This window comes from Primulina eburnea, chromosome 1, assembly GCF_022965805.1.
Source record: "Primulina eburnea isolate SZY01 chromosome 1, ASM2296580v1, whole genome shotgun sequence".
NCBI lineage: Eukaryota > Viridiplantae > Streptophyta > Magnoliopsida > Lamiales > Gesneriaceae > Primulina > Primulina eburnea.
Window position 1 is genome coordinate 56097633 of NC_133101.1, and position 23081 is coordinate 56120713.

General features: G+C 35.7%; 1 protein-coding gene across 1 annotated transcript; it reads right to left on the bottom strand.

The window, feature by feature from the left end:
* Positions 1-13533: 13533 nt before the first annotated feature.
* On the bottom strand, positions 13534-18159 carry LOC140832348 (exocyst complex component SEC15B). The gene is made up of 2 exons (XM_073196324.1): positions 15617-18159; positions 13534-14592 (listed from the first exon to the last, which is right to left on the bottom strand). The coding sequence occupies exon 1, from the start codon at positions 18030-18032 to the stop codon at positions 15630-15632; it is 2403 nt and encodes an 800-aa protein (XP_073052425.1). The 5' UTR covers positions 18033-18159; the 3' UTR covers positions 13534-14592; positions 15617-15629.
* Positions 18160-23081: the final 4922 nt, after the last annotated feature.

Genomic DNA, 23081 nt, shown 5'->3' on the forward strand with positions numbered 1-23081 from the left:
TACCGGTCAGATTGCTGATCTTCTTCTTCGTAATCGTGCCGGTGATTTTGGTCTTGTACTTGAGGTCGTATCCTTCGATGGTGAAGGTGCAGGTTTTGTTCAGGTATACCGCGAAATTTCCCGTGCTGGAGTCCAGTTCGTAGCCCGTCACGCCTTTAGGCAGGAGACCTATGGGGAATCCGTAGGCTTGGAGAACTTCGTACACTGTGAGAGAGCTGGCGGCGGAGAAGATGGCGAGTAAGCTGAGTACAAGGACAAGGAGGCGCGTGATTGAAGACATGGCTGCTGGTGCAGTAGCGTGGAAGATTTGTGGGAGCTGCCAATTGAAGGGCAACTTCCAGCGTTTAACAGTATTTTATTCGTACAATATATATTTATATTATCTTTTTCAAAAAGGTTTCTAGATAAACACAATTCCGAAAAGAGTTGTTTTGCTTTTTTTAGAGTTGAATAAAGTTTTTGATGTGAAGCCTTATTAATAATATATTTGGGAATTATTATAAATTGGAGTAATTACTTACTTGTATATAATTATGAATTTATGCATAAACCTTGTCTTTCAAACAAAACGGAGTAAATTGCTTCTAATCTTCTTGAAAAATCTCAAAAAAAAAATGTTATAAATTAGTAGAGAGAATGAGAGAAAAAAAGTACTCTTTATTACAACTAAACACATCTATTTATAATGTAGAAAGGTTAGTCTATAAAAGGAACATTACAATCATATCAATCACCTAAATATCATATATATATATATATATAACACTCCTTTTTAGATGATTGATGGAGAATCCAATGTTGCCTCGTTAAAACATTGTCAGTAAAACCCAGTGGGAAAACCTGAACGAAGAAAAAAGAGTACAACAACTAATACTCCCCCTGATTTCAATCACCGAAGATCTGTTAATTGATGCATCTCTATCTTGTACACCAATTTCTTGAATGTTGATGTTGGTAACGCTTTTGTGAATAAATCAGCTACATTGTCACTAGAACGAATTTGTTGTACATCAGTATCACCTTCTTCTGAAGTTCGTGTGTGTAGAAAAACTTTGGCGAAATATGTTTCGTTCGATCACTTTTGATATATCCTCCTTTTAGTTGTGCGATGCAAGCAGCATTATCTTCAAATATAGTCGTCGGGCTATCTTTCATTGTTGGTAACCCGCATGATTCTTGAATATGTTGGGTTACGGACCTCAACCACATATATTCTCTGCTTGTTTCATGCATTGCAATGATCTCAGAGTGATTAGATGATGTCGCTGTTAAAGTTTGCTTTTGTCGACTTCCATGAAATAGCAGTGCCCCCTCGTGTAAACACATAACCTGTTTGGGATTTGGCTTTATGTGGATCTGAAAGATAGCATGCATCTGCATATCCTATTAAAGATAAATCTGATTTTTTCGAATTAAAACAATCCCATGTTAGTTGTACCACGAAGGTAACGAAATATGCGTTTCACACCATTCCAATGTCTTCGGGTTGGAGAAGAACTATATCTTGCTAGGAGATTAACAGAAAATGCTATATCTGGTCGAGTGCAATTGGTGCATTGTGCAATTTGCAAGATATGACAATGCACCAATTGCACTAAGATATGGTACTTCAGGACCAATGATTTTTTCTCCATGTTCAAGTGGACGGAAAGGATCTTTATTAGTGTCGAGTGATCGGACGACCATTGGTGATGCTAATGACTGTGCTTTGTCCATGTAAAAGCGTTTTAATATCTTTTATGTGTATGAAGATTGATGAACAAACATTCCTTCGGATAAATGTTCAATTTGCAATCCAAGACAGAACTTTGTCTTTCCCAAGTCTTTCATCTCAAATTCACTTTTTAAATAATTGGCAGTTTTGGTGAGCTCTTCGGGAGTTCCTATAAGATTTAAATCATCGACATATACTGCCACGATTGCAAAACCCTCATCCGTTCTTTTTGTAAAAATACATGGGCAAATAACATCATTTGTATAACCTTCTTGTAGTAGAAACTTGCTAAGACGATTGTACCACATGCGTCCGGATTGTTTTAATCCATATAATGATTTTTGCAATTTTATTGAGAACATGGTCTTGGGGGTTGTATCACTTGCTTCTGGTGGTTTAATTCCTTCAGGGATTTTCATGTATATGTCGTTATCAAGTGAATCATATAAATATGAAGTGACCACATCCATTAGTCGAATGTCCAAATTTTCTGATACAACCAAGCTAATCAAAAATCGAAAAGTGGTGGCATCCATCACAGGTGAGTATGTTTCCTCATAGTCGATTCCAGGTCTTTGAGAAAAACCTTGAGCTACAAGTCTGGCTTTGTATCTTACAATTTCATCATTTTCATTCCTTTTTCGTACAAACACCCATTTGTATCCTACAGGGACTACATTTTTAGGTGTTTGAACTACGGGTCCAAACACTTTACGTTTTTCTAGAGAATCTAATTCAGCTTGTATAGCTTCTTTCCATTTCGGCCAGTCATCTCTTTGTTGACAATCTTTAACATATTGTGGTTCGGGGTCATTAACACCTTGCGTGATATCAAGGGCCACATTAAGAGTGAAAACATTGTCAATGTTTGTTTTTCTCCGATCCCATATTTTACGAGATATCAAATAATTTGTTGAAGTCTCGGTATTTTCATGTGATCATGGTTCTCCCTGAATCACGTTATCCACATCTGTTTCATTTATTTTTCTTGTTGTATCATGTAAGGTTGCTTCTTCTGGAGCTTTCAATTCTTGCTTTTCTTGCACCTTTCTTTTCCTAGGTAATGTATCCTTCGAACCAATCGGTCGACCACGTTTCTGACGTATTTTAGATTCATTTGCGGTGAAGTATTAGATGGTCCTGTAGGAACATCGATCTTCACTGGAGTATTCTCTACTGGTATGTGTGACTTTGTTACAATTTTTGTATTAATACAAAAGCATCGGGCGATTCATTAGCAATTCTTTGCAAGTGAATGATCCTTCCAACTTCTTGATCACATTGATTGTTTTGGGGATCATAATGTGATAATGTTTTCTCATTCCAACAAATTTTTCGTTGTTCTTCTGGATACAATTTTGCTCTTCCCAGTGTTGGAAAATCACTTTCATCAAAATGACAGTCTGCAAATCTTGCGGTAAACAAGTCGCCTGTTAATGGCTCCAAATATCTAATGATAGAAGGTGAGTCATATCCCATATAAATTCCAAGTCTACGTTGTGAACCCATTTTGGTCCGTTGTGTAGGTGGGATGAGTACTTGTACCGCACAACCAAATACTCTAATGTGAGAAACTTCAGGTTCTCGACCATACGCAAGCTGCAAAGGTGAGTATTGGTGGTAATTAGTTGGTCTTACACGAATCAGTGATGCAGCGTGTATGATAGCATGACCCCATGCTGAATATGGTAGTTTTGTTTTCATGAGTAGTGGTCTTGCAATTAATTGCAATCTTTTAATAAATGATTCTACAAGACCATTCGGTGTATGAACATGAGCAACTGAGATCCCAATTGATATACAAAAATCATCAAATGCTTGTGATTTGAATTCAGCAGCATTATCAAGACGAATTGTCTTGATTGGGTGATCAGGGAATTGAGCTCGTAATTTAATAATTTGACCAAGTAGCTTTGAAAAGGCTATATTTCGAGTTGCAAGCAAACTAACATGTGACCACCTAGTTGAATACTGCTGAAGAATATCCCCATGGATTCTTTCCAAGAATGTTGAAATTTCAATATCAACCTTCGTTGGGGAAGGTCTTATAATGAGTTTGCCTTGTGAACAGGCCACACATGAAAAGTCATCATTTAAAATAATCTTTTGGTTCTTTAGGAGATGTCCATGAGTATTATTTATTATTCTTTGCATCATTGAACTCACAGGGTGACCAAGTCGGTTGTGCCATAATATGAAATTTTTCTTGTCAACAAACTTCGTGTTTGTGACTACATTTTCCTCAATTGCTTTAATTATTGTGCAATATATTCCAGAGGAGAGTGCACGTAATATTTCTTTTATTTGCTTCTGGCCGCATATAATAGATGTAATACAAAGGTATTCAACATTGTTTGCATTCAATGTTTCAATATGATATCCATTTCGGTGGATATCTTTAAAGCTAAGCAAATTTCTATTGGATTTGCTAGCATATAGAGCATTTTCAATATATAGGCTTGTCTCATTTGGTAAAATGATTTTTGCCTTTCCATGGCCTTCAATAATTTTTGATGCACCCGATATTGTTATAACATTATTTTCAGCTAATGTTAATTCTAAAAAATACCTTTTGCTTTTAAGGATGGTGTGTGTTGTACCACTATCAGCTAGACAAACGTCTTGATATTCCCTCATTAATCTAAAAATAAATGCATAATAAAGTAAGTTATAACTCTAAGATACATAAAATAAAATTGTAGTTAAACAACGTTCTCAAAGTAGTTATCACTTATTACAACTCAAGAAAAACCTTAAACCAAGATATAATAATGCGGACATTCTAGAAAAAACATAGATAATTAAAAACATCGAGCTAAGATAAGAAAAAAAATACTAGAATCAGAATTTGATCAATCTATATTTTCTAGCACACCACCCCCAATCAAATGATCAATATTCCCATCCGGTTGTGCAAAGAAATCAGAGACATCTAAATGAGTTATGTCGACAGGGCCATCATCATCAACAAAATTTGTCTCTATTTTTCCTTTTCCTTTGATTGAATTTTGGTAGAGATCTACAAGATGCTTTGCCGTACGACAGGTACGAGACCAATGCCCCTCTGCTCTACATTTGAAACACTTATCTTCATATTCTTTTGATTTTCCAACTGATTCTTCATTATTCTGTTTCCACGGCTGGTGGTTTGTTTTCTGTCTCTTTCCATCATGTTGCTGATAATTTTTCCTTTGACCATTGCCACGTCCGCGTCCGCGTCCACGCCCTCTTCCATAATGAGGACTTGGGTTGAGTTGACATTCACTTCAGGGAATGCTGTTTCATATGCTTCAGGAAATGGTGTAGAGCCGGTTGGGCGCATTTGATGATTTTTCATCAGTAGTTCATTGTTTTGTTCAGCAACTAGTAGACATGAAATAAGCTCAGAGTATTTGTTAAATCCACGCTCACGATATTGCTGCTGCAGGAGCACATTTGATGCGTGGAAAGTAGAGAATGTTTTTCAAGTAGATCTTGATCAGAAATATTTTCTCCACAAAGTTTGAGCTTGGAACAAATCTTGAATAATGCAAAATTATAGTCGCTTACAGATTTGAAATCTTGCAGGCGAAGGTGGATCCATTCATAACGGGCTCTTGGGAGAACTATAGTTCTCTGATGGTCAAACCTTTCTTTAAGATCTTTCCAAAGTTCTTGCGGGTTTTTCATAGTGAGATACTCGGCTTTCAATCCATCATCGAGATGGTGACGAAGGAAAATGAGTGATTTTGCAAGATCCTGCAGGGATTCGTTGTTTGCTTCTTTTATCGTATCTCCAAGATTTTTAGAAATAAGATGAACCTCAGCATCCAAAATCCATGACAAATAGTTTTTTCCACTGATATCCAGTGCTTCGAATTCGAGTTTGGTAATATTTGCCATAGCAACTGTTAAATGAAATTTTTTTTAAGAAAATTAATAACGAATGAAATCACCAACATGTTTTAGATGGAATATATTTGCAATTTCACTTTTGAGACCAAAGCGGAAAAAGGGGAAAAAGACTTTTCGAAACATTTCATTTCTATGAGCATTTTATTCAATTATTTTAAAAAAATTTGTCTCATTTAAAATTTTATGTGTTAAATTATGTCCAGATGTCACTAAGAAAAGAAGTTTTCAAAATCAGTTATATTTGGGTCCGATAGTAAATATAGTATTTCTGCTTCTTGTTTCCGTATCTTATTTCTACTAATCTAGAACTTTTTTTTTAATCCAATTTCGTCAAAATCATGTAATTATTGTTATTGTTATATAGTATCACGAAATTTAATCATGACCAAGTTTAGAAACAGATTTGATAGATATATTAACACCTTCAATTATAATAAAAGCATTTATCAAGGAAACAATTAATCAATAGTTTTCGAAACCATGTAAAATCCTAACTAATACTAATATTGCAATATAAAATCCAACAATAATTAACATATTAAGTGCAATAAGTCACTAATCAATTAGTATATACGTAGAGATGAGAAAAGAAATAATAATAATTAAGAATCAATCACGTTAATGGTCAAAATGTAAAAGCATATAAAGTAAATGTATTTCTAATTTGTATTTAGTCAATATTCTTCAGGAAAATAAATTGAAGATCTTGGATTATATTCTTCAGGATTATTGATTGATATAAGATCTTGTATCCTTAGATCTATCACGATTATCAACATAAAAATATGTAGTGCTGCTTTAAGAACACCAACATAAAATAAGAATTTGTGCTTCTTCAAGAGCATCAATATAAACATAAAATATTGTGCTACTTCTAGAGCATTAATATAAAACTAAAATTATAATCATAGATCATATTTGCTATTTCGAGAGCACCAGTATGAAATTTACATAGTGTGCTTCATCGAGAGCATACATACGAAAGAAAATAATTAATGAGTTTACTTTTGAAGAACACTCGTGCTGATAACGTATTATAAATTTAGTAGAGAGAATGATAGAAAACAAGTACTCTTTATTACAACTAAACACCTCTATTTATAATGTAGAGAGGTTAGTCTATAAAAGGAACATTACAATCATATCAATCACCTAAATATCATATATATATATATATATAACAAAAAAGAAGAAGAAGCTGTTTTTATGTTTATTTTTAAAAAAGTATTAATAGGCCATTTATAAAAGGCGCAATTGTCATAAAATCCGCAACATCATTTTAAATTTTGCCCTCAATCCTTGGGTTTTTTTTAAAAATAATTTAAATTTTAAAAATAATGTCAAAAAAAAAGATATGCAAAAATATCCTATTCCGCGCTTACGAAGCGTGGACACTGCCCACGTCCGCGCTACGGAATATTTAGCGACGGAATATATATAAAACTGTCGCTCAAATTGATTCAGCAACGGTTTTCAAAAACCGTCGCTAAATTGAATCAGCGACAGTTTATAACTGTCGCTAAAAAGGAATTAGCGACGGGTTAATAACCGTCGCTAAAATATAATCAGCGACGATTTTGAGTTTGAGCGAAAAACCATCGCTATTCCTAAATTTTGGTTGTTTTATTAAGAGTGAGGACATGATAATAACCACCTATGGGACACCAACCTTTTCTTCCAATTTTACCCTTATATGATACTAATATTGCACTTTAGTTTTTTGTTTTTTTTTTTAAATTTCAACACACATTTATTTTTTATTTTTTTTCCAACAATTCAAATATCAATTTAGTCTCTAATTAATTTATCAAATTTCACTTTAGTCCATCGATAATGATAAAAAAGACTGTACATACACACATCGCGTGTGCAGAGAAACTAGTATTTATTAACGACCGCAGATAATAGTATTAACAGCGTGCACATGTACGCCGTAATCTTGAACTTTCAACGGTTTGCATCTTTGCTGCATGCAATGTTCGCTGCGAAAAAATATTTTTGTTGTAGTGAACACAGAGAAAAAAGCAGACAAAAATTCATCACGAAATAAGTTTTTTTAGGAATCTCTACTATTCAAAAAAGATTCGTGAGGCCGTCTCACAAGAGACCTACTCAAAAATTTCTGTTTAAATCTTAAATTTAACAAGAATTATTATTTTTTTAATAAATTTAATTCACGATCTTCCGGTCAAAATAGTAATGAAATTTTATCAAGAAATATTTTTTAAATAATCATTTAATTTATATATATTAGGACAAGAGTAAATATTCTCGAAAAAATTTATTTCGTGATGAATTTTTGTCTGTTTTTTTCTCTATCTTCACTACAACAAAAATGATTTTTTGCAGAACGCAAATTTTTTTTCCGCAGCGAACATTGCATGCTGCAAATATGCAAACTGTTGAAAGTTTAAGATTATCCGCGGCGTACATGTGCACGCTGTTAATACTATTATCTGCGGCCGTTAATGAATACTAGTTTCTCTGCATACGCGATGCGTGTGTACAGTCTTTTTTTATCATTATCGATAAACTAAAGTGAAATTTGATAAATTATGGAGAGACTAAATTGATATTTGAATTGTTGAAAAAAAATAAAAGATAAAAGTGTGTGTTTAAATTTTAAAAAAAAAAACAAAAAACTAAAGTGCAATATTGATATCATCTAAGGCTACGTTTGGTTGAAGGATAGAGTAAACTAATGATTAGTACGTAAATGATAAAGAAAATGATTGTGATAGGATTGTAATATATGGTGTAAAATAATATTATGTTTGGTAAGATTTTTAAGTGTAGGATTATTTTGAATTTTTTGATGAAAAGACGAATTTGCCCTTCCCCTTCGCGACGGCGACAGTGGCGGTGGTGGCCGGCGGTCGGGCGGAAATGGTCTGCCGGAAAAGGTCGGCGGGTGAGAGGGCCTGAAACGTCGCTACTAGCGACGGATTTGCCGGAAATGGTCTGCCGGAAATGGTCTTGCGACGGATTTACCGTCGCCGACCTTGTTTAGATCGGCGACAATTTCTGAAAAACTGTCGCTATTAGCGACGGTTTTTGAAAAAACCGTCGCTATTTGGGACGGATTTTTACAAACCGTCGCTAACTTGAGTTTGAATTTAGGAGAAGGGTAAAATTGGAAAAATAGGAGGTATTAAGAGTGGGATAATTTATCACACCTAAATTGTCAGTATTATTTGTCCAACAAATAGTAGCTACAGTGCGGGCTTTTCAATTTTATCACGGGCCCTCGTATTTCCTAAAAATCCAACCAAACGGGTGATTAGCCGGGATAAAATAATCTATCCCGGCTAATCACCCGAACCAAACGCAGCCTAAGGATAAAATTAGAAGAAAAAGTTGATGTCCTATAGGTGGTTATTATCATGTCCTCACTCTTAATAAAATAACCAAAATTTAGGAAAAATCGTCGCTCAAACTAGCGACGATTTAACCGTCGCTGATTCTATTTTAGCGACGGTTTGATATATATTTCGTCGCGCGGACGTGGCACCACGTGAGCAGCGTCCGCGCTTACGAAGCACGGACGCTACTCCACGTGGGCAATGTCCGCGCTTCATAAGCGCGAATTGTGGTATTTTTGCATACCCTTTTTTTTACATTATTTTTTAAATTAATTTTAAAATTTTTTAAAAAAACCCTCAATCCTTAGTTGAGAAGATATGTATTTTCTCTCTTTGAAAAAACTCATTTTATGTTCTAACTTTTCAATGGTCGTCAAATTATTTAATTGACCTCATTTTTAATTGAAACTCACTTTTATCCATTTTTTGTTGAAACATCCATCGTGCGGAAGAAATCTCATGTTTCAGGTGAACATCACCAACTTCAACCCTAAAACATTGAAGATATCGTGCAGAAGAAATCTGTCGATCTTGAAGCCAATAATCGGTGAAGCGACGAGACTCTTGAAATGTAGAATTGCCGAATTTTAAAAATCGAACGGAAAAACCAAAAAAAAACGAGTTGAACGTGTGTTTCTTTCCTTAAGCTTTATGATTTTTTTTCCCTGAAATTACATATTTATGAGTGAGTTTGTGCTTCATTTGTTTCAAGTTAATGATTCCGTAATATTTGTGGTTGTTAGTGTGATTTTCTGTAAATTCCCTAATTTTGTGAATTTTACTGATTTCATTTCCGATATTTAGGGTTTAGTATTATTATTGATTTTTATGTTTCATGTATTTAAATTGTGGATTGATTATCTAGAATATATATAGATTTCTCGACTAATTCAATTTTATCCTCAAATTTTATGGTGTAGTTATTTAAGGAAAAAGTTATTAACTTTTTAAAATTTTCTGAAAATTCTTTAGAATATTAAAATGTGCATATCAATTAACATTTTATGTTTCATGTATTAGGTTCAGAATAGAATATGTAAGTGGGTCTTTGCAACCTTTCGTTTTAGGGTAGCTGAAAGCCGCAAGAAACAGTTGTTTATGATTTCAATTTTCATTAGTTGTAGTCTGAATATGAGGCTTGAAAAAAAATGAGTAGAGATTACTCCCGAATCTATAATTTTTGCAATATGTAGCTCTACAACATAAGATGTATGTGACTTTGAACGATGATAACAATGTCATAAATATGATTAATCTTCATATGTGTATGGAGCTCATTATCACTGAATTGAGGGTAGAGAGTAAAAACGAATATTTCGGCAACTTAAATTTTGGGAGATAAAAAATATTAGATTTCTCTCCATATTTTGTTTCGACAATTTTTTTGTATTTTACATCTAGTAAGCTTGAAATTGTGCAATTTTTTGAAAATTTGTTATATAATTTGTGATCTAATATTATAAAATAAATACATTTTTCTGGCAGATTATCACTTCATAATATATAACTGAACACATTTTGCAGAAGTGCACATGATATGAATTGACAATATTAAAATTATTTACATTGTTCAATATTTTGCATTTTGTATGTTAAATACTTATTTGTGTAATTTGCACTTAACAAGTTTATATCAAATTGGTAAGGGTTAACGAGGAAGACAGACAATCAAATAGTGATAATGAAGCCGATCAAGCCTCATTGTGCCATACACGAGATGCTTGAATTAATTGCATTTGTGGCGTAGGTCAAACATTCAAGGATGCTGCTGACTTTAGAAGATGTGTTAAAAATTATTCTGTTGCTGCAAGACGTTCATTTTCATACATAAAGAATGATAGCTAAAAAATCGTTGCTACTTGTACTGAAAAGAATTGTAGATGGAGAATTTATGCTTCTAAATATAAAGCAGAAAATAAATTTGCAATTAAAAAATGCAATTTACGACATACATGTGGTGAGAATAATCTACATAGTAGAGGTTATCCTAGAGCAGATGCAATATGGATAGCTAATGTGGAGAAATAGAAATTGATATGAGAGCCGTCTTATCGTCCTTATACAATTCAAATAAACTTGGAAAGATATTATGTGGTAGAGTTAACTATCACAATGTGTGGAGGGGCAAGATGTTAGTGATGCATGATATTCATGGCACATATAAAGGATGCTAACGATAGACTAAGATGATATGGTTGTGTTGTTCGAGAAACGAATCTTGGAAGTGTTGTTGAGTGTGAGAATGATCTTGTAACTAATAAATTCAAACGATTCTTCATTTGTTTACAGACATGTGCAATTGGTTTTGTTACTGGTTATAGACCGTTGTTTTTTTGGATGAGACTCATATAAAGAATGATTATAAATGTTGTATACTACTTATTGTATCGAAGGATGTCAATGATGATCTTTTCACAATTGCTGATTTTGTAATGGATGCGGAGAATGATATTAATTGTGAATGATTTTGTTATCATTTGATAAGTGTTCTAGTTTCGTATCAAAGCATTTCATTCAATGAGTACACTTTTTTCTCTAATAGATATCATGAGAGAATGACCTACTTTAAGTGGTGCTCGATAAAAAATATATTGTACTCAATGAATGTGTATAGTGTGCTCGATAATTAAACTATTATACTCGACCAGAAATTTTATGTACCTATAAAAAAAAACTAAAAAAAAAAAAAAGAAGAACCTAATTGTATATACATGCAATAAAAAAATTAACATTTAGACAAATGTCTTTGATCTACAAATCCAACCATGATATTAATTGATGATAGTCAATTGCATTGTTTTCTAAATTAAGGAAAATAATCCCTATTTTTTTAACATAATAATCCCTAAATTTTAAACGTTATAATTTTTTCTCGTAATTCTTTTTCAATGGATTATTTTGGGACATCATATATACCAAAAAATATTTGGATTCTACATTTCAGATGTTTATTGTGATACTAATAATCAAGTTTTTTTAGGATGACATGGAATTATATTTCACAAGTAGTAATTAAGTGAGTGTAGATGAGCAAATGTGTGTCTATATACATAAACTTAACCTAATCAATTAGACACCAAACATCGCCGTCAATGGTAATTTTTTTCCTCGCCTCTCAACAAATACAACCCTTTGTGGTTATCCTTCTTACCTTTCTCGGATTTCTACTTATTTATAGTTGTCTTACGTTTCTTCTTTCTTCGTGGCATTATTCTTTCACTCCATCAAACTCATTGTAGTAGGGAAATTGAGGCTCGTTAGGGAGTTAAAACATATACATTTGTTTGTCTGAGAGTGATGATAAATCTGTTCTCAGTTTGGAACTGTTCTGGAAAATTTATTGTTTGTAAAATTATTAATATGATTCTAACTCCATTTGTTGTGTACAAAATAATTTTTCATCAGATGTTCTGCATGTAATTCAAAGTCTAAAAATTACAAGTGAAAATAAATCACATTATTTTGTTAGTCAAGTTTTTTTTGGTATTTTAATTTTTTTTCCTTGGATCATTTTATATGCCATCTTGCAAAAAACTATTACATTTTAATTTTTAACCGTAAAAACAATTGTTGTATAATAATAATGTTTGTATATTCAAGAACTTAAAATGTGAATTACACATTTCCGAAAGTATTAAAAGTGCATATATATATAATTATGATGTTGAAATTATTTGGACTTCTTTTTCAAAAAACATTAAAGGTTAAACATCTATTTTTTTATGTATGGTTATCAACTATTTTGATATTTCACAGGGAAGTTGCATGTAATTTACCCAAGAAAATGGAGCTAATAATATATTTGATCGATATGAGCTTAGGGCATTGACTTTCGGGTGGGTGGTACTCGCTCAAACTCAAAACCTGAATCATTGTTTTGTATGTTTGATCCAAAACAATTTAATGTTCCATAAAACAGTTTAAGTTCATGAGTTATTTAGTCGAGGTTATTTTTATTTAGGCGTGATTCATGCTTGAATTTTGAAGTTTATATTGTTGAATTTTATGTTGAGGTTGATGCGTTGTTAAGTAATATTTTCATGGTTTATGAAGATGGTGTGTTTCGAAATTTTAGTACAGAATTTATAAATGTTTTCGAGACTTTAGTGCCAAGTCTTAAGTTTCATTTTTGGTGTTTCGGTCATTGGAGCTTTCGGACATTTAAAATTAATAATAATTTACTACGTTTTTAATTAAGAAACTACGGATGTTACACCGACACTGCCATACCAAAACAAAGCAAGACAGAACTGATTAACCGAATGATACCCGACAAGTACCAAAGTATATATTTCACGAATCATCAAGAGACTGGCGTCTCGTGGATTCAAGGCTCCGATACATGCTTAAAATCAAGCAACAAATCATTGCACTCGAGAGTAACATGTATATACTCGTCGCCACCGAAGCCATAGAGGACTATCTTAATCCATTTGTTTATGTCGATAAGCTCCAATAGCATCATAAGAAATAGAAAAAGTGGGGTTATATACAATAATACAAGTATCAAGTAATATTGCATATAAGTAATTCACGTGCTTTTTGCTATGTTGGTGCCGGTCAAAATTCTCATTCGGGTCTAACCTTTGTCCTCCAGACTAACGTTATTCTTAGGTTACAACGTCCTTACCATGCTAATTCTAAACTTACAGGTTTCAATAGAGTTACTGCTGCAAACTACCTCGAACAGAACCAAGGCCTCACGACTTACTTTTATTACTATTACCCTATCATATTTACCACATCTGATGATAATCTTTAACCCTGAGAATGTATGTATAGAGCACAGTACATGCTTCGATACCAATAAGATGCACATCACTCAAGAGTGAAACAGGCAAAAAAGGCACACAAGTTTTTCATAAAACTACAGACGCAACGGGAAGGCGTCGGTCAAATTACAGAACACAAGTCATGTAGGTGAATTTCAATAACACTGGATGCACTCCCTGGTGAAACGCTGCAGCAATGGATGGGCTGGGGTTGAGAGTTCTTTGAATATGTTGGGAGAAACGTCTGTTGTCCAGATCACATTCAAGATTTTTCAGTATCTAACTTACAGGAAACCCAGAAAATACTACATATAAGAAGTGACAAACAAATAAGATGAATTGCTAAGGAGGTAGGGTAACTATTTACCAATTTGCTGAGAATCCTGTACAATTCCTGAACCATAGTGGCATAAAGCATAAAAAAGCCAAAATGTTGTCACTGAGTGAGTCAGTGGGACGGGAAGAATATCTCCTAGGTTGAAGGGGAGAAAATGTATGTTGATTAAGAGAGAGGGATCTGGATTGAAGGATGTGGAAAAGGATGAAATCAGATAATGTCAGCCTCAGTAGGAAAGGGGAAAACCCTTCTCCCCATCAGTTCTCATAAATGTCCTGGGAAGTGAAGAAACACACACATTTTCATTTCATGAGAATAAAACAAATTTCTAAAATTGAAACCAAACATTACGCAGCTATTTGCTCTTCTTTCCCATTACACAATCAAACCATAACCACCCAGAGACCAGAAAAGGAAATTCAGCAAAATCACCATTCCCCCTGAACTCCAGGACAATGAAGCATCGATTTTGATGCCCATGAATCTGATTTGACCTCATATATCACCCTTACACTTGAAGAATATCAAAAATAAATTATCGTACCTTCTAGTTAAAAGATGTGTTCTCTAAGTCAATTTAAAGAATCAAAGGAAGATGATGAAAGAGGCAAATAAAAGTCTATAATAGCATAAAAATGGTCATTCAAGTAGTCCAGCAGTCCCGGTCAGTCAGACCTAAATATGAAAAGTATCTTCCTAGGGAAAGTGCCATATAGAGCATTAATTCCATGCTTTTCCTGATACATGGCTTCACTACAAGAAAAATCAGGTGTTAGCGAAAACCGCGTAAAAACGTCGCAAATTTTAGCGACAATTTATAAAACGTCGCTAATTAGTGTCAGTTTAACCAAAACCATCGCTAATTAGCGACGATTTAAGCAAAAATGTCGCTCATTAGCGACGGTGCAAAGGAACAGTCGATACCCGTCATTAATTAGCAACGGTTTTGCTTAAATTATCGCTAATTAGCGACGGTTTAAGTAGAATTTTTTTTTTGTAGTGCTTCATAACTATTGTCACACTCGTCAAATCATGCTAAGATTAACTTTAATAACAGGTAACTAAGCTCTCTCGTACAAGGTTTGTAGGTATTCACTCAAGTGGTATATCATCGCTCTAATTGTTTTTGGAGAACAAATATTGCTGTTATCTACACAACGGTTATTTCACAATATGTACTCCATGAATTCTCCTCAGTAATGAGAGATCATTACCATTAACTGGAAGAGGTGCACACCTAAAGAATAATAGAAATGTTCTCTATTCAATCTTATCACACAGAATCAACACCAGACTAGCTTTTATTAGAGTGCCCATCTCAAATTCCCTAACAAAGCTTCAACATAGTAATAAGAGAGACAATACGAAGAATATTCCCTAGAAATTTCTAAAGTATTGGCTATAACATGCATCTGCACAAAATGGCATTAACACATACAAGAATGTCTATGAATGATTTTAAGTGAAAACTGTGCAAAACAAGCGACAAGCATAAGCAAGCAAAAAAAAAAAAATAACACAACACGATCGAACATACATTTTTTGTAACTTCAGTTAACTTCTTTGAGCCTTTTTATCAACGCATCTAGAGATTTCTTCTTAGGATTTTGCTTGGCTCCTCTCGTTCCAAAGGAACTGAATAATCGATCTGATTGATCCCTCAATTTCTCCGAAATGGAGACGACTTTCCGGTAATCCAATGCATTGTAACTTCTCTCCCTAATAACAGGATTCAAAAAACTCTCTGGATGATTGCTCGTTAGCAAATTGACCATTTGCCGGGACTCAATAAGTGCTGATTTCAACTGGTTCGCATCTGCTTCAGACAAAAGAGGAGCTTGGTTTTCAGCAAACGATTCCAACAGCTTAATATCCACATCGATGCCTATGATTGCATTGATGCTGAATTTTTTAACAGATTCCCCAAGTAAAGCCCCAACAATCATCTCAGATATATGAGAAAGAACATCTTCCAAAACCCGCTTCAAAACTTGAGCAGGTAAAATCTGCTGAGCAGTTGAAACCAATGTTTCCAAGAAAATAATCACTTCATTCACGTACTCATTCTCTCCTTGCGGGGGATCATCAGCCATCCAATTCACATTTTCTATCAAAGACATAAATCCATCAACCTTTTGCTTCAGCAATCCAGAGAGGGTTTCTTCCGCCCCATCACGGGCTTTGGTCAGGGGAAACTGCCTCCTACCCCTCTCCGCTATCCTTAAAGGAATTCCAGAGAGTTGTGCCGCATGACGAAATAAGAAATCACAAGCCCGCTCAAACACAGCCATGTTCGCTGCCATCTGCATGGCCTGGGTGACCGCACTGATAGAACCATTAATGAGTTTCAACAAAGCCACATCCAAGACCTCAGTCAATAGCCTGTCCAAGTACTTCTTAACCACATCATAAAAGTCAAGCTGCCCACCGTATGACATGAAACTCACCGAATCCTCCACAAATGAACGCACTATTCTACAGCAGTCAGGAACCATAGACGAAAATGGAGCAATATAAGGGAATGCAGGCATGATATTCGAAGTTTGTAGCTGAAATGAAAGCACGTTCATAGAATATTCATACTCTTTCTTCATATACATCTGCTCAAACTTATCAGCGGGAAGCGCATCAGCAATCTGCTTACGACAATCAGACAATAACAATTCGTGATACTTATCCCTATGCTTGCTCAACACATCAAGCAAAGCATCAATAGGATACCCGAATCTCCGTAATGTGACACCCAGCAAACTCACATAATCCTTAATCAACAACAAATGATTAGCAGTTTGCATTCTAGAAAACTGATCCTCCAACACAGAGCACATCTTGCTCACAGCAGTATCCCATAAGTTCTCCACCTCCATCTTTGTTATCAACCCTCCTCCTGTCCTCAAAACACGGTCCTCCACAATGAAAAAACCAGCGATTTGCGCAAAGAACGTCTGATGAGACTCGAGAAAAGGCGTCATTGAAGACACCTGGAAATCAGAAGTCAACTGCAACTTCCTATTCTCAAAATAATACTGCCTGAACTTATCTTCCAGACCTAGTGTCTGATGTACGTGATAAGCTCTGTATAATGGCGTCAAATCAAACCCTGATGTCCCTATACCACCATTACTTCCATCAACAATCCCATCAATTTCATCTCCGTCTTCATCTTCCAACGCATAGACACAATCCCTTAAGCTAAGTCGGCTTTGTTCCTCAGCTTGACGCTGTTTAATCCTCAACTCTTCTTCTCTCTGACGCGCAGCGGACGCTTGTCCAATGGCGAGTTGACCTAAATTTCTGCTCACTACTCGTATCTCCACGAGCCAATCCCCAAACTCCTTACTCACTTTCCTTTCTATGTGAACTCTAATCGCCGGGATCTGCTTCTCCAACATTCTTTTCAGAGTTGACGACGGCGTTTTGTCCTGAAAATTATTCTCTATAGAGTCTAAGCATTTTAACGCCATGTAGAAGTTACTTTTGGCGAGATGGAAATTAGCTCGGGAGCAGAGCTCCATGACATTTACGCAAGTGCTGAGGGAATTTATCGCAAGCGAGATGTTGGAGCACTTGTTTTTTGCCTCGACAAAAGAATCGAGGGAGGTGAGGAGGGGAACGGCGACATTCTGAAGCCTTGAGTTGGAGTCTGAAAGCGAGGACTTGAGCGAATCGACATCGGATAAGAGAGATCGGAGATCATCAACTGCCATTATGAAGTCCTGGTAGTGAACGCGGCACACGTCTTCGATCTCCGATTCTTTGGACTTGGCGAAGTTTTTGAGATGGTGGAGTAGAGTTTCGGGTTTGCCAGAGGCGAAGGCTTTTCTGACGAAAGGGCCGAGGTCTTCGCCGTTGCAGATGGAGGCGGATAGGAGGAGCTGGTCTTGCTTGTCGGCGGTGTCTCCATTCTCCGCCGCCGCGGGCACGATCTTCCGGCGAGTCTTGGTGGAGATCATCGTCTCGTCTCCTTGATTTTCTTATTTGGGGTCTTTTTTTCCTGACAGTAACCGCAAAGGAGACGGAGAGGATTTAGAGAAGGCGTTGTTTTTGTTCCACTGGAAACTTTTGGAAATGACAGATTAATTTGGTCGCAGTTTAGGACCAATTCTTTTATTATTTTTTTGTTTCACTATAAACATTTGGTTTTCACACATATTAACTATTAAAAAAATAATTAATTAATAAATTTTAGATTTTATTCATTCAAACAATATTTTTTTTTTCAAAACTTAATTGATGTGATTATATTGCTAAAATAAATAAGAAAATATATTATTAAATATAAAAAAATAAACTATATATTTAAGATAGTCCGAAAAAAAATTAAAATCTATATAATTGGAAGGAAGAAATAATATAAATAAATGATAATGTGTTTCCTTTTTTTAAGCGTGACGTGTTTCATTTATTGAAAGAATAATTGGAAGGAAGAAATAATATAAAATTTGTGATATTACTTTTTTAAACAACAAAAATATATTTAAAATATTACCATCCAAAAGCAAACTAAGTTTCAACAAATATATAAGTACATACCATCCAGAGCCGGACTTTTTATGATGCCATAAAAGGCCCAAATTTATATATACTAGTTATTATGCTCGCGTGTACAAATTTATTTTATCATTATCGATGGACTAAAGTGTAATTTGAAAATTTATGGAGTGACTAAATTGATAATTGAATTGTTGAAATAAAAAAATAAAAATAAAAGTGTGTGTTGAAATTTTTTTAAAAAACAAAATAACAAAAATCAAAAGTGTAATATTAGTATCATATAAGGGTAAATTTGGAAGAGAAAATTGGTGTCCTCCAAGATAGTTACTGTAAGGCCCGAGATTATATCATTTTAATCCGAGATTATTTAATTTACGAATTTTGGAATGATGAATTAAATTCCACGATTTTTGTAATTAATTAAGATTGAAATGGAATTAAAAAGAGTTTTGAGGACCAAATTGCAAAATAGTGAAGATTTGAGGGACTAAAGTGCAAATATGGATTTGAGTGGACACATGTCATCACCTTGCAACTTAAATGTTAATCTTCATTTCCAATTTCACATTCACGAGAGAAAACCGAGAAGCTCCATGAATTAATCCTCAACGGTTCCTTACACCATAGAAATTTTATTGTATGATATCCGGTTATCAGAATTTGAATCCGAATACAGTTCTATGATCCTAGCGACGACAGCTACAACTGAGCGTAAGTTTTGCTACGTTTTGACATGTCTTGAAATTATGATATTGTCAGAATTGAATGAAATTCATATATGGTGTTCTTGATATGTTAGACATCGTAGAATCGAAGTCAGATTGAGAAACGGACTGATTATGAAATTGTTATGAATTTTTAGGGTATATTGAGTTATACCGGACAGAGTTGAATTGTGATTGGATTACGGATTGTATTGGATATGGGTTATGGATTGTAACTGTTATCTGGTGATATGGTATTGACGGGGATACTGAAATTATACCGTTATACCGTTGATTTTGAATTAAATCCAGATTGATCAGATTGTTATTGACTTGAAAGGTATATTGATATGAGATTATTGATATTGTCATTGCCAGACAGGCTGTGAGTTCAGGATATCGACTGAGCCAGAAACCGACGAAAGAAAGGTATAAGTCAATGTGGTATTGGGAGATCGACTTGAGTCGGATTAGACTTGAGTTTCCCTAAATCACATACTTTACTTTATTGCATTGATATTTGCATTGAATTGACTGATGTACTTGTTCTCTTGACTATAGTTAGCAGGTATCAGATGAGTTATCTTGGGACAGAAGTTCCTGATAGTGGTGGAATCGCCACAGGAACATTGCACGATGTCTCAGGATAATGATATTAGCGATAGAGCTACAGTCCATGACGGATAGGTCAGGACTCCAGATGTTTGGTTATATCGAGTAATAGGAATTGGAATTCTTCTATTACGGAATTCGATATAGGAACACCGGATATGGTTATATCGAGTAATAGGAACAGAGTTCCTTCTATTACGGAATTCGATATAGGAATACCACATTTGGAAATCGGGATCCCTAGACTAGGATTGAGTCTAGTCTTAAATGATGTAGCTACGAGTATCGTTGATTCTTGTTTATGTTTCGGATTATGATACATATTCATGTTACCTGATTACATGCTTTATATTTGTTTATATGATTGCATGTTTCATTGATTTATACTGGGAGTATATTCTCACCGGTTTATCCGGCTGTTATCTTGTCTGTATGTGTACATGACAACAGGTGGGACAGGATCAGGGTCCAGGAGATGATGAGAGATCGTGATTAGAGTGGAGGCTCCGGACTTGGATTAGAGATAGGGTTGAACACTTGACATTAGTTGTTAAACCTTAGTTTATTTTGAATGCATGCAGTACAGGACTTGTATTGTATTTTATACTGATATGTATATGAGTTTGATGTCACTACGTTCCGCATTTTAAAAAAAAAAAAAATTAGACCCTGTTTTAATTGATTAATTAGTCCCAATTATGATTGAGAACTTGATTAGCGTCCGGGTCCCCACAACAGGTGGTATCAGAGCGATAGATCCTTGAGATTGAGATAGGAGCTAGTGAGCGGGGTAGATTGAGATTTTCTTTCCTGCTTTTGATTGCTTGCATGATTTACTGCTTTATAATGCATGTTTATCTGTTTATCTGACTTGATTTGAAAACATATATTATTGAGATTGAATCAGAACCGATTCTGGATCAGCAGTAAGATGATCGGAGGAGGACTGAAATAGATATTTGGTTTGGGGTTCCTAATCCTTTTGATTTCAGATATGCCTCCGAGAAGAATGCCAGAACAGGGGAGTACATCGAATCCTCCCATGGATGTGACACCTACAGCAATGGAGAAATTGCTGAAAAGGTTTCAGTCGTTCCATCCACCGACTTTGAAAGGTACGGAGAACTCCGTGGAATGTGAAAGTTGGTTGGACGATATTGAATCGATGTTTGAATCTTTGGAGTATACTGAGGAAAAGAGGGCGAAACTGATAATACACCAGTTGCATGACGTTGCTAAACACTGGTGGATCACGACTAGAAGGGCATTGGAACAGAGAGGTACGGCCATTACCTGGAATGTGTTTAAGACTGAATTCTATTTACGGTTCTTTCCAGTTTCTTATAGGAAGGACAAGGGAGCCGAGTTTGCAAACCTGAAACAAGGCCAGTTGAACATTGAGGATTATGTGGCTAAGTTTTCTACTCTGCTCCGATTTGCCCCTCATGTGGCAGGAAGTGATGAGGCCGTTGCAGACCAGTTCATAAATGGTCTAAATCCTGAAATTTTTACTCTGGTGAATACTGGGAGGCCCAACAACTTCACCGATGCCCTAAACAGAGCCAAGGGAGCCGAGGCAGGCCTGATGAGGCAGAGAGAGGCTTCGTTTGTGCTTCCAGCACCGGGACCACAACCACCTCCTCGATTTGAAGGTGGCAGCAGCAGTAGTACCGGGAAGAAGGATTTCTTGAAGGCTAGAGGAAAGCAATTCAAGAAATCAGGGACTACCTCGTCCAGTTCGAGTGGCTCTAGACAGACCGGGCAGAGCCAGAGCTATGCAGGACCGTACTGTGGTACTTGTGGAGGGAGACATTCCACAAATCAGTGCCGAGGAGTAGTTGGCAGCTGTCGTATCTGTAGACAGTAGGGACACTTTGCCCGAGTGTGTCCACAGCGAAGTGCCCAGGGATCACAGGCAGCTGAGTCATCTGGATCAGTGGCTCAGGCAGGTAGACGACCATCTGCCGTTCATTCCTTCCAGCCAGCACCGCCTACTCAGTCACAGCAGAGACCGGGAGGTAGCCAGATATTGAGCCAGCCTCCGAGACAGCAGGCCAGAGTTTTTGTTTTGACCGAGGAGCAGGCACAGGATGCCCCTGATGATGTAGTTGCAGGTAACTGTTTTATTTCTGGTTATCCTGCTTATGTATTGATTGATACTGGTGCATCGCATACTTTTATTTCTGAGAGGCTTGCATTGAGTCGTGCATTACCAATTGAGTCATTGTCTGCGGTAGTGTCTGTTTCTTCCCCGTTAGGAACAGGTTTGATATCAGTGAAATCTGTGAAACCTTGTATACTGCAGTACGATGGACATACGATTGAGCTAGACTGTATTGTGCTTGGTTTATCTGATTTTGATTGCATTATCGGTATCGATATGTTGACCAAGTACCGAGCTACAGTCGATTGTTTCCACAAGATTGTTCGATTCAGACCTGAGATGGCTGAGGAGTGGAAATTTTATGGTAAGGGTTCTCGTGCTAGAATTCCTTTGATATCTGCAATGAATATGACTCGATTATTGCAGAAGGGAGCGGATGGATTCCTGGTATATTCAGTTGATTTACTGAAATCGAGCCCATCATTGGCGGATTTGCCAGTGGTGTGTGAATTTGCTGATATTTTTCCAGATGAGATTCCTGGATTGCCTCCGATTCGAGAGATAGACTTCAGCATTGAGTTAATGCCAGGAACAGTTCCGATTTCGAGAGCTCCATACCGGATGGCACCGATCGAATTGAAAGAATTGAAAGAACAGTTGGAGGATTTACTGGCCAAGGGGTACATTAGACCAAGTGTGTCTCCTTGGGGTGCTCCAGTACTGTTCGTGAGAAAGAAGGATGGGTCGATGAGACTTTGTATCGACTACCGGCAACTGAACAAGGCAACGGTAAAGAATAAGTATCCATTGCCTCGTATTGATGATTTATTTGATCAATTGCAAGGTTCATCTGTATATTCCAAGATCGATCTAAGATCTGGATACCATCAACTGAGAGTCAGGGATTCTGATATCTCTAAGACAGCGTTCAGAACCAGGTATGGACACTATGAGTTTATTGTCATGCCTTTTGGTTTGACGAATGCACCGGCGGTATTTATGGGATTGATGAACCGCGTCTTTCAGAAATACTTGGATGATTTTGTTATCATATTCATTGATGATATATTGATTTATTCAAATAATAT

What these genes read in the sequence shown, in the direction of transcription:
- LOC140832348 (XM_073196324.1), bottom strand. Translation starts at nt 18,032, where the DNA reads ATGATCTCCACCAAGACTCGCCGGAAGATCGTGCCCGCGGCGGCGGAG.